The sequence below is a fragment of the Pseudonaja textilis genome, chromosome 3, assembly GCF_049901715.1.
Source record: "Pseudonaja textilis isolate UNSWEBS1 chromosome 3, rPseTex1.2, whole genome shotgun sequence".
Classification (NCBI taxonomy): Eukaryota; Metazoa; Chordata; class Lepidosauria; order Squamata; family Elapidae; genus Pseudonaja; species Pseudonaja textilis.
In genome coordinates, this window is record NC_141992.1 from 195,164,911 (window position 1) to 195,180,141 (window position 15,231).

Genomic DNA, 15,231 nt, shown 5'->3' on the forward strand with positions numbered 1-15,231 from the left:
CCTAGAAGAGACTGGACCGCCATTTGTCAGAAACGGTGTGGGGGGTCTCCTGCTTGGGGGGCGGGGGCGGGGGAAGGGTTGGACTAGATGACCTATAAGGTCCCTTCCAACTGTGTCATTATGTTACTAGTCAGAAACGGGAGCGAGAGGTTCCCGCCCTTTTTTCCTTCAGAGGCCTCGAGCACCCGCTTCCTTTGGCCCCACCCCCGACGCCCCCCCTCCGCGCGTGCGTGCGTGGCTCCTCCTCCGGGAGGCCGTGGCCACGCCCCCGGCCTCTCGGCCCCTCCCCCTTTTCCTTCACAGGGAGGCCGGCGCTTTGCTGCCTCTTCGAGGGTCCGGCTTCAGCCGGCGGAGCGGAGGGGACGTCCTGCTTTCGGCTCCGAGCAGGCTCGGGGGCGGGCCGGGCTGGGGCGATGGACGAGCTGCTGCTGCCCACGGCCGTGCTGGAAATCTGCGTCTTGGTCGGGGTCTCCCGGGAGAAAGCCAGAGACGCGCGTCAGGTATAAACACGCGTGTCGGGGTGGGCGGCAACGTCGGAATGCGCCTCCCGGACGGGGTCGGGGTGGGTGGGTCACCTGTGCTGTTTGGATCGCGTCCCCGCGTCCCTCGACGCTGTTTGAGGAGAGTTTTCGCCCGCGAGCAGGGAAAAAAGTTCCCCCTTGCCTTCCCTTCCTCCTCGGCCCGCCTCGTTGCCTTGAAATCCGGCAGCCCCGAAGGTGGGAACGGCTGACCTTTCACGAGGAGGAGGAGGAGGAAGAAGAAGGAAAGGAAGCTTTTCCCGGATCAGCCTGCGTGTCGCCTCTTCCTCGTGAAACACCTGGTCGCGCTCTGCACTTCAACGGGGCTTACCTGCCTGACCTGGAATTCAGGCATTTGGTTTATTGGTTCCTTTATTTTTTACAACCTTGGTATGAACCTGCCAGGTCTTGGCAGAGATTAGGGGAGAGAGCAATAGTCCTTAGGCTTATATACTGCTTTCCAGCCCTCTCTAAGCGGTTTACAGAGTCAGCATATTTGTCCCTAACAATCTGGGTCCTCATTTTACCCACCTGGGTAAAAGCTGTGTAAAGCTGAGTCAACCTTGAGTCAGAATCTAACTGCTTGCTGTGGGCAGAATTAGTCTGCAATACTGCATATTAACCACTGGGAAGTTAGGAAGGAAAGGGAAGGAAGAGCAATAGCACTTAGACTTTTATTCCACTTTAAAGTGCTTCACAGCCCTCTCTTAGCCGTTTACAGAGTCAGCCTATTGCCCCCAACAATCTGGGTCCTCATTTTAACCACCTCAGAAGGATGGATACTGTCCCCAACAATTTGGGGGCATCAGATTCCAGCTCTGACACGTAGCATAGAAATGCATGCCTTCAGACTATCTGCAATAGGAATCCGAAAGGAATTTATTTATATATTTTCCTAGCATTCCTTCGGTGGACAATAGCGATAGCACTTAGACACGTACCGCTTCACAGTGCTTTTACAGCCCTCTTTAAGCGGTTTACAGAGTCAGCCTCTTGCCCCCAACAATCTGAGTCCTCATTTTACCGACCTCTGGAGGATGGAAGGCTGAGTCAACCTTGAACTAGTCAGGATTGAATTCCTGGCAGTCGGTAGAGTTAGCCTCTAATACTGCACTCTAATCACAAAGAAAGAATGGAAGGAAGGAAGGAAGGAAGGAAGGAAGGAAGGAAGGAAGGAAGGAAGGAAGGGCAATAGTAATAGCACTTATATACTGCTTGCTGCAATATTGCATTATCACTGGGAAGGAGGGAGGGAGCGCAACAGCAATAGCACTTAGACTTATATACCGCTTCAGTATTTTACAGACCCCTCTAAGCAGTTTACAAGAGTCCGCCTACACAGTTGTAAAGTGAATCTGGCTTCCCCAGAGACTTTGCTTATCAGAAAGTCACCAAATGAACACTGTGACCGTCATAAATATGAGTCAATTGCCAAGCGCCCAAAATTTGATCACATGACCATGGAGATGCAGCAATGGTCATAAGTGTGGAAAACGGTCATAACTCGCTTTTTTTCAGTGCTGTTGTAACTTTGAACGGTGTCTAAATAAACTGTTTTTAAGTCGAGAGCTATCTGTAATTGCTGTACAACCTTAAAGAGAGGTGATTTATTTTGTTGTTGTTCAGCACTGTTAATTTCCCAGTGGGAAGGCCTGATGCTGAGGTTTGAATGTATTTTTTGAAACCCATGAAGGGCATTTCCTGCTCCCTTCATTATCGAAGCAACTCTGGGCAGCTTGTAAAGCCACATTAAAAATATTAAAAATGTGAACATGAAGAGGGATTAGATAAAACTGAGAATCAAGTACACCTCTGGTACAGAGGTTATTTGCTATTTATCCAACACTGATTACATGGATATGCCTCCCACCTTGCTATCAAAGCGACTCTGGGAAGCTTACAAAACGAGAAAAACAAGGTTATACAACGGTTAACATATTAAAAACATTAACATCAGTTATTCAATAAAACTGGGAACCCACGGTTCTGAGATTATTTGTTTTTAAGCCATTTATTTATTAAGCTTATTCGCTACTCATTTCACTATAGGTAGTCCTTGGCAGTTCATTTAGTGACCATTCAAAGTTACAATGGCACTGTAAAATGCAAAAATGTCAACAACATTAAAATGAACAGGAATTTGATAAAATTAGGAATCAAGTATGCAACTTTCTTGATCCACCAGCCACCTCTGTAAGCCACAATCGTATTGTTGTTGGGCTTTTAAAATTACTGTTGTCAGATTCCAATTGTCCCAAAAGTGCTTTTTCAAGAGGCTACGGGACTTTCTGGTTCCAGTTGCCTCTTGAAAAGCACTTTTACTTTACTTTACTTTACTTTACATTACTTTAATTTACTTTACTTTATTGTCATTGCACCTCGTACAACGAAATTAAATGCCTTCTTCAGTGTACATTATAACTATGAAAATAAAAGACAAACACACATCCTTTACATTCTATACATAGAATTAAAAACCTCTGCTAATGCATTAATATTGCACTATACAGTAGAATTCAATGTAAGTTATTCCTTTGGGATAGAAGCTATTTTTTAGCCTATTTGTCCTTGTTTTATTATCCTGTACCGTCTACCAGATGGTAATCGTTAAAAAAAAAAGGCTGCCAGGATGAGATGGATCTTTAATGATATTTTGAACTTTCTTAAGGCAGTGAGAGCTATGAAGCTCTTCCAAAGAGGGGAGAGGGCAACCAATGATCCTCTGGGCAATGACATTAACCCTCTGGAGTGCTGTCCCATCTGCCACTGTACAACTGGCAAACCATACACAGGTGCAGTAAGTTAAGATACTCTCTATGGTGCAGCGGTAGAAGGTCACCAGCAGTTTTTCATTCAGTTGTTTTCTGAGAAGTCTCAGGTAGTATAATCTCTGCTGGGCCCTTTTGACCAGGGCTGCAATGGGAGCATCCCAGGTCAGGTCCTCTTTTATGGTAACACCCAGAAAACTTAAGACTGGCCACTTGCTCCACTCGGTCTCCACTGATAAGCAAGGGCTGGATGTCTGATCTGTTCCTTCTATAGTCCACTATAAGCTCCTTGGTCTTATTGGTGTTGAGGACCAAGTTATTATCTCCACATCACGAAAGCAACCGGTCCACCTCATCTCGATAGATTCACCCCCACCCCCAGAGATGAGTCCCACCACTGTTGTATAATCTGGAAATTTAATAAGAATAGAATTATAATTAGAATTAGAATAGAATAGAATAGAATAGAATAGAATAGAATAGAATAGAATAGAATAGAATAGAATTCTTTATTGGCCAAGTGTGATTGGATACACAAGGAATTTGTGTGGGTGCAAATGCTCTCAGTGTACATAAAAGAAAAGATACCTTCATCAAGGATCATAAGGTACAACACTTAATAATAATAATCATTTCTGGCATGAGTGGAAATGCAGTCATGCACATAAAGAGTATAGAGAATAAAGGACAAACCATGACCTGGATATCTGAGAATCTCCATAGACATTCAGACTGTGGTTGGCTACTTTTTTCCACCACAATCCTCCCAATGATTATTTATAGCTTCCACCTCTTCCTAGTTTTTGCATGTCAAAATATTGGGTTCCTTGAGAGCATCTCTTTATTATCTGAAGTTGGGGAAGAAGTTGACTTGGGGCTCCCAGCCCCATTTCACATTTTTCTCTTCGTTGCAGTGATATAGCAGACTTCAAATTTTTCGTGTACTAAGTTTGTTGATGATAGTTTGCTAATTTTAGGTCAAATCTGATCTGAAGCCTCACCAGGCCGATGGTATCAGAAACCTTTGAATGCAATCTTAGAGGTTTCCAAAAGTGCCTGAAAAAAGGACATTTTTACATCCATGACTCGATGATCAAGGAATCCCATTGTCATTGTCACATTTAAGAAATTAAAAAAAAATTACGTTTAACATTTATTCTGGCCCCCTTTCAAATTGCCCCATAAGACTTTGGCCAAAAATATCTTACTTCAGTTTAGAAAATATTAAGTATCTCTAATTAGTACATAGAAGGCTGACGTACTATTGTTGCATTTCTGTGCAATTCTTAGTTTGCACAAAGGTTCCTAATGGAGAATAGTGTTTCTGTCTGTTTTGCATGAAACATGCATGTTGTAATAAGGGTGGGACGAAATGTATCTTCCCATTTGCAAACCTCAGTAAAAGAAACAGGATGTAACTGAGCCGGTTTTATTTTTCTTTAATTGACTGCAGTTTATATATCAATAGGATTGTTCATTTCCCTGCTTTATAACATTTGTTTTTCTAGTTTAAGAAAATACAGAATGATGCTGCTACTTGTTTAATTCTCAGCTGACAGATTATTCTGTCAACTGCTATCATATTTGATGCTAAGCAGTTCTGGTATTAACCAAAGTTGTACTTTTGAAGTGGATGATTAAATATGATTTTGCCTAATGCCTATATTGACACATAGAGATGTTGCTTTATTTTGGGGCTTCACAAGTGTTAATATTCCTTTGAGTTTGTGGGACCTGATTGAGCCAGGAAAAATATTTTGAACTTACTCTCCTAGTTATTTTATTTCTCACTTAACTGTGTAGGTTCAGGAATAGCATGCATAATTTTCACGCAACATATTTTATCTAATACAAAAACAGCAGATTAGAGCACTGTGATTACTATTAGAAGATAAATAGTAGAAGGAAGTTCTAACTAGATTTGTGTTGTTAGTTCTCTACGTACAATCATTCGCTTAGTGACTCTTCGACGTTACAATGGGACTGAAAAAAGCGACTTACGACCATTTTTCACGCGACCATTGTAGCATTCCCCATGGTCACATGATCAAAATCCAGCTGCTTCACAACTGATTCGTATTTATGACGGTTGCAGTGTCATGTGATTTACCTTTTGGCAATCCTTCTGACAAGCACAATCAGTGGGGAGGATTCACTTAAACAACCCTCTTACTAACTGAACTGCCGCGATTCGTTCAAACATGTGGCCGTAGAAAGGTCGTACCATGGGGCAAAACTCATTTAACGACTGTCTCATTTAGCAACGGAAATGTTGGTCACGATTGTGGGTCGGGGACTTTTGGTAAAGTGAAAATAGCTGGCCAGGTTTCTCTCACACCCACTGTAATTTTGTAGTATGAGAGGTGGGATCAGTATGACGCTATGGACCAAGGTTGAGAGAGTGCCACGCATCGCATAGTATATAAAGTATGCTCTTTTGCTAAAATTTAGATGATTTATTTCCTTCTGGTTCTGTGGACAGTACAACATATGTTGTAATGCGATGGCACAATCTTTCTTTCTCTTTCTGTCATCCAGGCTGAGTCATAAGGGTTCATGGAAATATTTCCAACTAACGAATGAGGAAAAACAGCAGAAAAAAATTTCCAAGGGCACTATTATTCATCCTGCCTTTTTAAAAAACATTCTGTCATTTTTCCCCTCATCTGTGAGCAGATTACTTTTGTTTAGCTAGTTCATAAGTTATTACGAACATTAAACCAGTTAAGCCTTTAAAAACACATTATAGGCCACGGTTTTCTGAAAAATGGGAACAGGAGAAAGCGTAAATTTCTGGAAACAAGTCTTAATTAGGTTCCCCTTGTGCATGCATATATGTGCACACCCGTGGTGGGATTCAAATTTTTTTACTAGCGGTTCTGTGGGCATGGCTTGATGGGCATGGTGTGGCTTGGTGGAGGTAGCAAGGGAAGGTTACTGCAAAATCCGCATTCCCTCCCTATCCAATTAACCTGCTTTCCAGCTCCGTTCTCCCGCGCAGGGCAACGAAAGAAGACCCAGCCAATCAGCTGGGACTCAGGAGGCAGAGAATAGATGGGGGCGGAGCCAGTCAGAGGTGGGATTTGCCGGTTCTCTGAACTATTCAAAATTTCCCCTACCAGTTCTCCAGAACTGGTCACCGCCTCTGGTGCACATGTGTATCACAGTGTGTTGTATTTAATGTTGTGTGATTGTACATTACAGAGTTCAGTCAAAATAATGGCTGATCCTATAGAGCGGGGGTGCCTAACCTTAGCATCTTTTAAAGTTTTGAACTTTAGCTCCCAGAATTCTCTAGCCAACCATGCTGGGGGAAAGTCCCAAAGTCTTAAAGTTTCCGTAGTTGGACACTTCTGCAAGTTCTTTTATAGATTGTGAAGCTGGAACTCTGAAGTTCCTCACCCAGAACACTTCTGGATAGTCACACCCTGGCTCCATCTCCTGTTTGGGGTAGTAATGTATTCTCTGTGGCCACCATTTATCTTCCAGATAATGATGTTCAACTCTTACTTCCTGGTGGTAAAAGGGATGGGGCTTGCATCCGTTCTGGCAGTTAACAAAAGAGAGCGAACCAAATTGAAATCATTCCTAGAATATTCGCTCTTGGTTATAGAGCATTGAGATTTGAGGTTTCAGGCATTCCTTGGGGGATAAAACCATCTCATAAGAGATAAACAAAACCTTTATAAAACAAAAGATGAACTGTAATAACATTTCAAAACCTTTGATATTAAAATGTCCACATACAGAACTACTCAAATGAAGGGTAAACAATGAAATTTCAGGAGAAAATACAATGGCTACAAGATTTTGCTCATTTGTTATAAATAAATAAATTAAAACCCCCCCATGAATTTTTTATTTTATTTTTATTCCAAACGTATCTTCTTCCATTTGGCGACGTGTCGTCTGGTTACAAATATTTTGTGCAATACAGTTAATGTTTACAATCATATTCATTACATAGCATTATTTTCTAGACTTATTTTATTATGTACTTAATATCACTATCTCTTTATCTTTTAACTTAGCTTATTTATTTCTATCAATGAAAAATATCTATTGTCCTTCTGAAAAAAAACATTAATTATATCTAGCTTTCATATTTTTTTTTCTCTAACCATTGATAGAATAGTTCCCGTACCTTATAATATTCAGTTTACTCTTTCTCTTTAATTACAAGTGTTAATCTGTTCAAATAAATAAATTAAAACTTGATGAAAAGACATGAGAGCAGGATTTTTAAAATTTTTATTGAAAATTTCTACAAAAAAATTCTAAAAAAAAAAAGAAATTTCTAAAAAAAAAAAGAAACTCTGAGTATGAAGCCTTTTTTTCTAAGATTTAAGTAAACCAAACCAGTTTCAATCTAAAGTGAGAACAGTTTGTAGGTGTGGTGCCCTCTTACAAATGCCAGTGAATTTTTTTGCATGCAAATTAACACTGAGATTTGTGATGACATCAATTGTATGGTATTGTTTATGGTATCTGGAATACTTATAGCGTTCCTGGAAATAAAGATTATATTAATTGTTAACACTTTGCTTTATGCATTTTGGGGATGTTTTACAATTTGATGGGCCAAGTCTTGATATCCAAGGATCATACTTACAATTTTGGAAGGTCGAGGGCTACAGAGTCAGGAGAATCACAGAGCTGGTTTGGTGTAGCTGTGAAGGTGCTGAACTTCAAAACAAGAGGCTGCAAATTCTAGTCCTCCCTTATGGATGAAAACCTAATCTGGGCCAGCCATTTGCTTTCAGCCCAGCCATCTCACAGAGCTGGGGGTATGTGGTGTGGAAAATGGGAGACAGGACATTATAATAGAATAGAGCTAGAAGGGACCTTAGAGGTCTTCTAGTCCAGCCCCCTATACCATTTCAGATAAGGGACTGTCCAGTCTCTTCTTAAAAACGTCCAGTGATCAAGCACCCACAACTTCTGAAGATAAGCCGTTCTACTCATTAATTGTCCTCACTGTTAAGAAGTTTCTCCTTACTGAAAGATATTAGATTGTCCAGAAATAGACTTACATTGAAATTCAAGCAGAAAGAAGACACAGAATATTATCAAACATGGAACTTATTTTACCAATGGTTGGAAAAAAAAGGGGTGGGAAGTAAGAATGGAATCTGTATCGCTGAGCAAGTTAAATATCAAGACAACATGATGTTTATTAAGCACTAAGAAATGTAATAAATAGAAAATTAATAAAATTTATTTTAAAAAAGAAGTTTCTCCTTAATTCCAGATTGCTTTACTCCTTGATTAGTTTCCACCATCATTTCTTGTCCTGCCCTTTGGAAAATAAGTTGACCCCCTCTTCTTCGTTACATACGTAGATTACACACACCACCTTGAGTTGTGGAATAAGAATGGACTATAAATCTAATAGTAAATTAAATAATAATAGGTTTAGGGTTTTGAATAATATAGACAGGACTTTAAATTATAATGGTCATATACCTGATTAGGGCTATACTGTAGCTTTTATTGGTTTCCAGTCTAAAGGTACCTTCAGTATTTAGCCATCATTGGAGAACCTGTGACTGTGGCCACAAAACAGGACTGAAGTGGCCACAACTTTGCCAAATTTCAGTCCCTTGGGAGTCATGGATCCAGGATTTTGGACACATCCCTCAAGTTAGTATATTTGAGGAATGCTGATTTAAAATTTGTTTTCCCTACGATGCACCATTTCACCCGATTGAAAGTTACAAACAAGCAAACATAAATGAGAACTGTAGTTGTACGTGGATGATATTGAAGGAGGTTGCCGAGAGCTATAAAAAAAGGACGTGGAGATATGCAGCTTGCCTGTCCCCCTTTCACGGGAATAAGGAAAAGCAGCTCAATATTAAAAGGTGATTTAACATATTGCTCGTCGCAAAATCCATCCCAATTAGCTTAATTCTGGGTTTGTTTGTTTGTTTTAGCTTGCACAGAAAAAGGACGTGAGAACCATCCCACTCGAACCAGAAGTTCTCTCCGTTTTTGTACCTCCGTTTATCAGCAAGGAAGATTTGCAAGCTCTTCCTCTAAATAGCAACGCACTCAATAAAACCAAACGCCGTTCTTTCCGGAAGAGGAAAGATAAATTTAAGGCGGAGGAGGCAAAAGCTGTAAACGGAGCCCCCAAAACACCTGAGAATGAAGACATCACTGTCCCCACAGATGTCGACCTGAATGGACTGCCCCAGCTTTGCTTTCCAGGTTATTTCTCTTATTTATTAAGATTTATATATCACTTTGCTGCAGAGGCCCGAGGAGCGTGTGACCAAAAATTTTGTCTGACTTTGCATTTTAGCTACCGTGTTTCCCTGAAGAAAGACCCTGTCTTGATTTTTTTTTTTGCCACCAAAAAAAAAGGCACCAGGTCTTATTTTCGGGGGATGTCATCCTCTGACTAACCTCACTTGCGCGAGTCGCCCCCGGCCTCCTTTTCGCCGTCAGAGGCCTTCAGGAACTTCTTCTTCTGCAGCCAGCAAGGCTTTTCTGAAGGCTTCTGCATCTCATAACGGAGCTCTGGATTGACCCAGAGCTTTGTTCTCAGCTACAAAGGCCTTCAGGAAAGCCTTGCCAGCCTTGCCAGCTGCAGAAGAAATGGGCCGGCGAGGCAGGTGTCGGGGTGTGCGAGGCCTGGCTACAACTGTCCAAAGGTAAATAGTAGGGCAGCTCCACGCCCCCATCCCCATCCTAGCTTAATTTTTACCTGTACACTCTGGAGTGGGCGGGATCTTAATTAGGGCTTATTTGGGGGGTAGGGCTTATATTGGGCGCACGTGTAAAAATCAAGCTAGGACTTACTTTCAGGGTAGGTCATATTTTCGGGGAAACCGGGTACCTATATGAAGGTCAGGGAACATTTGCAGCCACAAGTAGTCCTTGACTTGCAACCACAGTTAGGATAGGAACTTCTGTCGCTAAGCGATGTTGTTCTGTCTTCTTTCTTGGTACCAGTGGGTGAACTCTGTTTTCCTTGCACATCTTTTAAGATTAAAACGGGTCATGCAGTGAAATCTTCAAAGCGTTTTTGATGAACGCTCAAATTATACTGTACGTATTTAATTCTGTGGATTTTTTTTTTTTAAATTGGTTTACTGTCTTTTAAATGGTTTTAGTTGTTTTATAATTTTAGAATTACAAGCCGCCACAGTCACTTCGGTTAAGTTGGGTGGCTGTAGAAATTGGATGGGTGAGGGAGTGAATGAGTGAACGATCCTTGGTGCTCTCTGAGCTTGCTTGTTCCCTTGCAAACGTTTCATTCCCTAACTAGGTAACATCATCAGTGCTATACTGTGCAATAGTTTTGGGTAATAAAACATCTGCAAGAAAACAAGCAAACTCAGAGAGCACCAGGACCCCTCATTTCAACCCTGAGCTATAAATATTCTCCTTTATTGGTATCACTGGGAAAAGTTGACAGAGCACCAAGAACCCCCCACTAGTATATAAAGAGAGTGCAAACCCCACTCTCTTCTAGTACTAATGAAGTTCCCTAGCTGGGTAATGAAATGCCTGCAAGAAAACAAGGAAGCTCAGAGAGAGGCCTTCCATTTCAACCTTGAGCTACAAAGATTCTCCTTTATTGAAATGAATGAACGAACGAACGCATGAACGAATATATCAGCCCCCCCCTTCTGTGCCCTCTTCTTTGTAGTCACAAAAGGGTGTCCTCAGAGAACCTTACTTCCTTTTTTTACAGGCGGTGTGAGATAGGTAGGATTTCCTGGCTTCTCCTAACAAATTAAAGTGGATTTATGTCATTGTGCATTGGCCCAAGCGGAATATTTGCAATTTTGGGGGGTCCTTTTCAACAGCGATGTTATTCTTATTGTTGGCTTCAGTTGCGGATAGTTTCAGTTGTTGTTTCTTCACTTGGAATCCATTGAGAACGGAGTGGTCTAGACATGGTATAAATAAACAGATGAATAAATTGCTGGGTTTAGTCAATAATAATCCAGTATCTTCACCGGTCTAAAATTTGTACACGGTTGGAAAAAATGACAAAAACAGCATATAGATTTGAAACTTGAGATATTTGTGTTGGGTATCTTGCCTGAAGGATACAGTAAAGAATTGTTATATTTGATTGTTAATATTTTGATAGCAGCTAGAATAGCATTTGCACAAAACTGGAAAAATGAAAAAGCTCCAATAAAGGAGGAAGTGATAAAGAAAATAATGAAATGTGCACAAATGAGTTGATTGGCATTTGATATTAGAGAGCAAGAAGAAAAAGAATATTATAAAATATGGGATTTATTCTATTCGTGGTTAGATAAGAAAATAGAGAAATATAACAGAAATATAATGTAACAGTTACAGTAAACTAATATAAGGATATAAGTGATTGCTATAATATGATATGCTTGATTACATGGAAATGAATATTATAAATTAGGCTTTATAATAGTTGAATTCTGCTCGAAAAAATGAGATAAATAACAGTCTGATAATTTGATAATATATTAAATGGATAGTAGTTATATATGATATGAACTGTAACTTAAAATAAGATGGAACGACTGTTGATATTGTGCACAAGTGATATGTACCAACCCAACACACTGTACAATGGAAAGAAGATTTTATTTAATGTTGTTTGTTCAATGTTTGTTTATGTTTGTTGTTTGAAATTTTTAAAAAAATTGGAAAAAAATAATAACCCAGTATCTTCCAGGTAGTCTTCGACTTACAACTATTCATTTAATGACTGTTCGAAGTTACAACGGCACTGAAAAATGTGACTTACGACCGTTTTTCACACTTACAACCATTGCAGCATCCCTATGGTCACGTGATCAAAGTTCAGACACGTGGCAACTGGTTCATATTTATGACGGTTGCAGCGTCCCGAGGTCACGCAATCCCCGTTTGCGACCTTCTGACGAGCAAAATCCACGTGGAAGCTAGATTACCTTAACAACCGTGTGACTTAATTGCAGTGATTCACTTAACCTGTAGCAAGAAAGGTTGTAAGACTCACTCCATGAATGTCTCACTTAGCAACACAAATGTTGGGCTCAATTGCAGTCTTAAGTTGAAGATGACCTGTATATATAATCCCAAGTCATTGTCAACATGACCTCTGATAGTCAAGACGTTTGAAGAAGCATATTGGCAGATGAACGTTGAGAGAGGACAGATGGACGGATGGACGAACATAGACAGACAGAAAGATACATAGATAGATGGCAGATAGATGTATAGATAGATAGATTTGATTGCTTATTGTACCCTATGACTATTATTAAGTGTTGTACCTTATGATACTTGACAAATGTATCTTTTCTCTTATGTACACTTGCATTTGCACCAAGACAAATCCCTTGTGTGTCCAATCACACTTGGCCAATAAAAATAATTCTAATTCTAGATAGATAGATAGGTAGGTAGGTAGGTAGGTAGATAGATAGATAGAGATAGTGGGCAGATAGATGGATAAATGATATATTAGATAGATGGACACACAGACAGACAGACAAACGGATAAATAGTTGTGATCTGGTGAGCAAAGTCAATGGGGAAATCAGTTTCACTTAACAACCGGGTTATTAACTTAACGTCGGGCTCACGGAGTCTTGGCAGCCCGACACTGGAGAAAGCCTCCTTCGTTGCCTCTCTCTTCGTTCTCTGACAACGGGGGGAGCGATGCCTGCTTCTTCGCTCCTGGTGTCGCCCATGGAGTGCTCCTTACTCAGGGCACCTCCTTCGCTGGGGAAGCGATGCCCGCCTCTTCTGCCTAGGCGTCGCCCATGGACTAACCCAAGCCGCAGCTGCTCCAGAACGCTGGAAAGAGCGTCAGCTGTTTGTAGCTTAGCAGCGTTTGGAGTGATCAGCGGGATGCGGAGGTTTCCGAGCGCTGTGATATCTACAGGGTTGGCTGGGGTGTTTTCATATACAGTTTTGCTGTGTATATTGACTGTTTCGTTCTTCCTGGGGTGGTGAGGAGTTAGAGGTGAAGGGCTAGGTTAGGGGTGAGTAGAGGCATTGGAAGAGCAGGCGGATGTAGGTTAGCCGGGTGGGGTCGACAAGCAGCTATAATAAGTGCTGAGAGGCAGTGGCTCCACTTGGAATTACTCCCGTGTTGCCTTTTGGGACTATTGTGAGAGTGACTGAAGAAATAAACCTTGATTGCTACAACCCTTAATTGTGCGTACAGTGGTTTTTTCAGTGCAAATCCTCAAGTACCCAGCAAGGCTGACACTTAACCTATGTAGCGATTGACTTAAACAACTGTGGCAAGAGGGGTCGTAAAATAAGGCAAAACTCACTTCGCATCTGTTTCACTTACCAACATAAACATCGGGGTCAGTGGTGATTGTAAGTTGAGGACTACCTATAGTTCAAAAGGGATGGTTTTTTTATGAGCCCTGCTAATGTTCAGGGGTTTATAAATATGTGAATTATGGTCCTTTGACTGATGCCGTATTTTGGGAGACCCGTGCTCTTTTTCTGCAATGCTTTTATTTTTATTTTTTTTTTATTTTTTACAGGAGGATTTTATATCACGGGAGAATCGAGGGAGAACCATTTTCACTTCCTCGTTTTCACAGATGTCTTTGGAAACCGAACGTATGGAGTTGTGGCCCAGTATTACCAGCCTATGCAAGTATGTTTTTTTAAAAAAATGATTTTGACCTTAAGGAAGCTATTCCAGAGCTGGATCATTTATTAATTTCAGAATGTATTGACTGTTGTGGTTAGCCGGCAGCAGGTGCGGACGGCTGAGGAGAGCGAGGACTCAGATGAGGGGCCATTAGGGAGTGGACTGCTGCCTTCAGAGATTCTGGGGGCTGGCAGCAGCGATGAGGAGGTTTCTGAGGAGCCTGTGCCAAGAGCGGGTGCGCGCAGGATTGCTCACAGGAAAGAGCAGCTGCAACAGCATGGGCGACTTGGGAGTAAGGCTGCAAGGTAATGGCCCCTCCTTCAAGAAGATAAAAGGCAGCTGGGAAGCGAACGGGCGACTCAGGAGTAAAGCTGGGAGATAATTGCCCCTCCCATAAAGGATAAAAGTCAGTCCTCAATGCCGAAGAGCTTTGCAGGAAGCAAAGCAGTTCAGTAATCTCCGAGTCCTTCGTGAAGTTCTGTACTCTGATCATTTTTTTTTTCTGGGTTTTTGGGTTGCTTTATGTTAGCCTTAACTGGACTTCTGTTTCTTGGTAGCATTCGACAGCACTGAAAAAGCGTGCTCTTATTTGGAGATATTTGTGTCTAATGAGTTTTGGCTGGGAATGCGAGTAATTCCCAGCGTTGCATTAAAAAAAAGGTTTTACTTTTAAATTCAGTTTGTGTTTTGATTAAGTTTGACGAAGCCTGGGTCAGAGCACTTTGTGTGTATGTGAATGACGTCCCCCGTCCCTGAAAGACAACCCCTTTGCAAGCAGTTGTGTGTTTTTTCTTTCTTTAGGAGGGACGCCTTTACAACGGGCAGGCACATTGGGATAACCTTCAAAGCTCCAGAGCTGATTCGTACTTCGTACCATTTGCTGTTTGTGTCATATCCAGGTACCCATATTTCAACGCCCTGAAGGACTGTTTGTCTTGGTAAGGATAAATATTTGGGTGCCTTTTTTTTTCCCCCTTTGGGAGGACAAATAATACTGCTGGGATAGAGCCACAATTTTGTTAGCAGTTAGAGATAGTCCTCGACTTACAGCAGTTCATTTAGTGCAGGGGTCTCCAACCTTGGCTGCTTTAAGCCTAGCGGACTTCAACGCCCAGAATTCAGCTTTGATTTGCTGGGGAATTCTGGGCGTTGAAGTCCGCCAGGCTTAACCAACCGTGTTACTAGCGTATCAACTGTGAATGGTTCACTTAACAACTCTTGCAAGAAAGGTTGTAAAAAGGCGCAAAACCAGGGGTGGGATTCAAAAATCCCAGCAACCAGTTTGCTGCCCATTTGCTGGATGGGCGGGGCCATAGTGGGTGGGGCCTACCAG

General features: G+C 41.5%; 1 protein-coding gene across 1 annotated transcript in view; it reads left to right on the forward strand.

The window, feature by feature from the left end:
• Positions 1-277: 277 nt before the first annotated feature.
• Positions 278-15,231, forward strand: part of DENND3 (DENN domain containing 3) — a 58,552-nt gene continuing 43,598 nt past the window's right edge. Inside the window, exons 1-4 of the mRNA XM_087931763.1 lie at positions 278-500; positions 9,223-9,499; positions 13,786-13,901; positions 14,700-14,836. Of these exons, the coding sequence (XP_087787889.1) occupies positions 414-500; positions 9,223-9,499; positions 13,786-13,901; positions 14,700-14,836 (617 nt within the window). The 5' untranslated portion in view covers positions 278-413. The remainder of the gene's footprint in view (positions 501-9,222; positions 9,500-13,785; positions 13,902-14,699; positions 14,837-15,231) is intronic.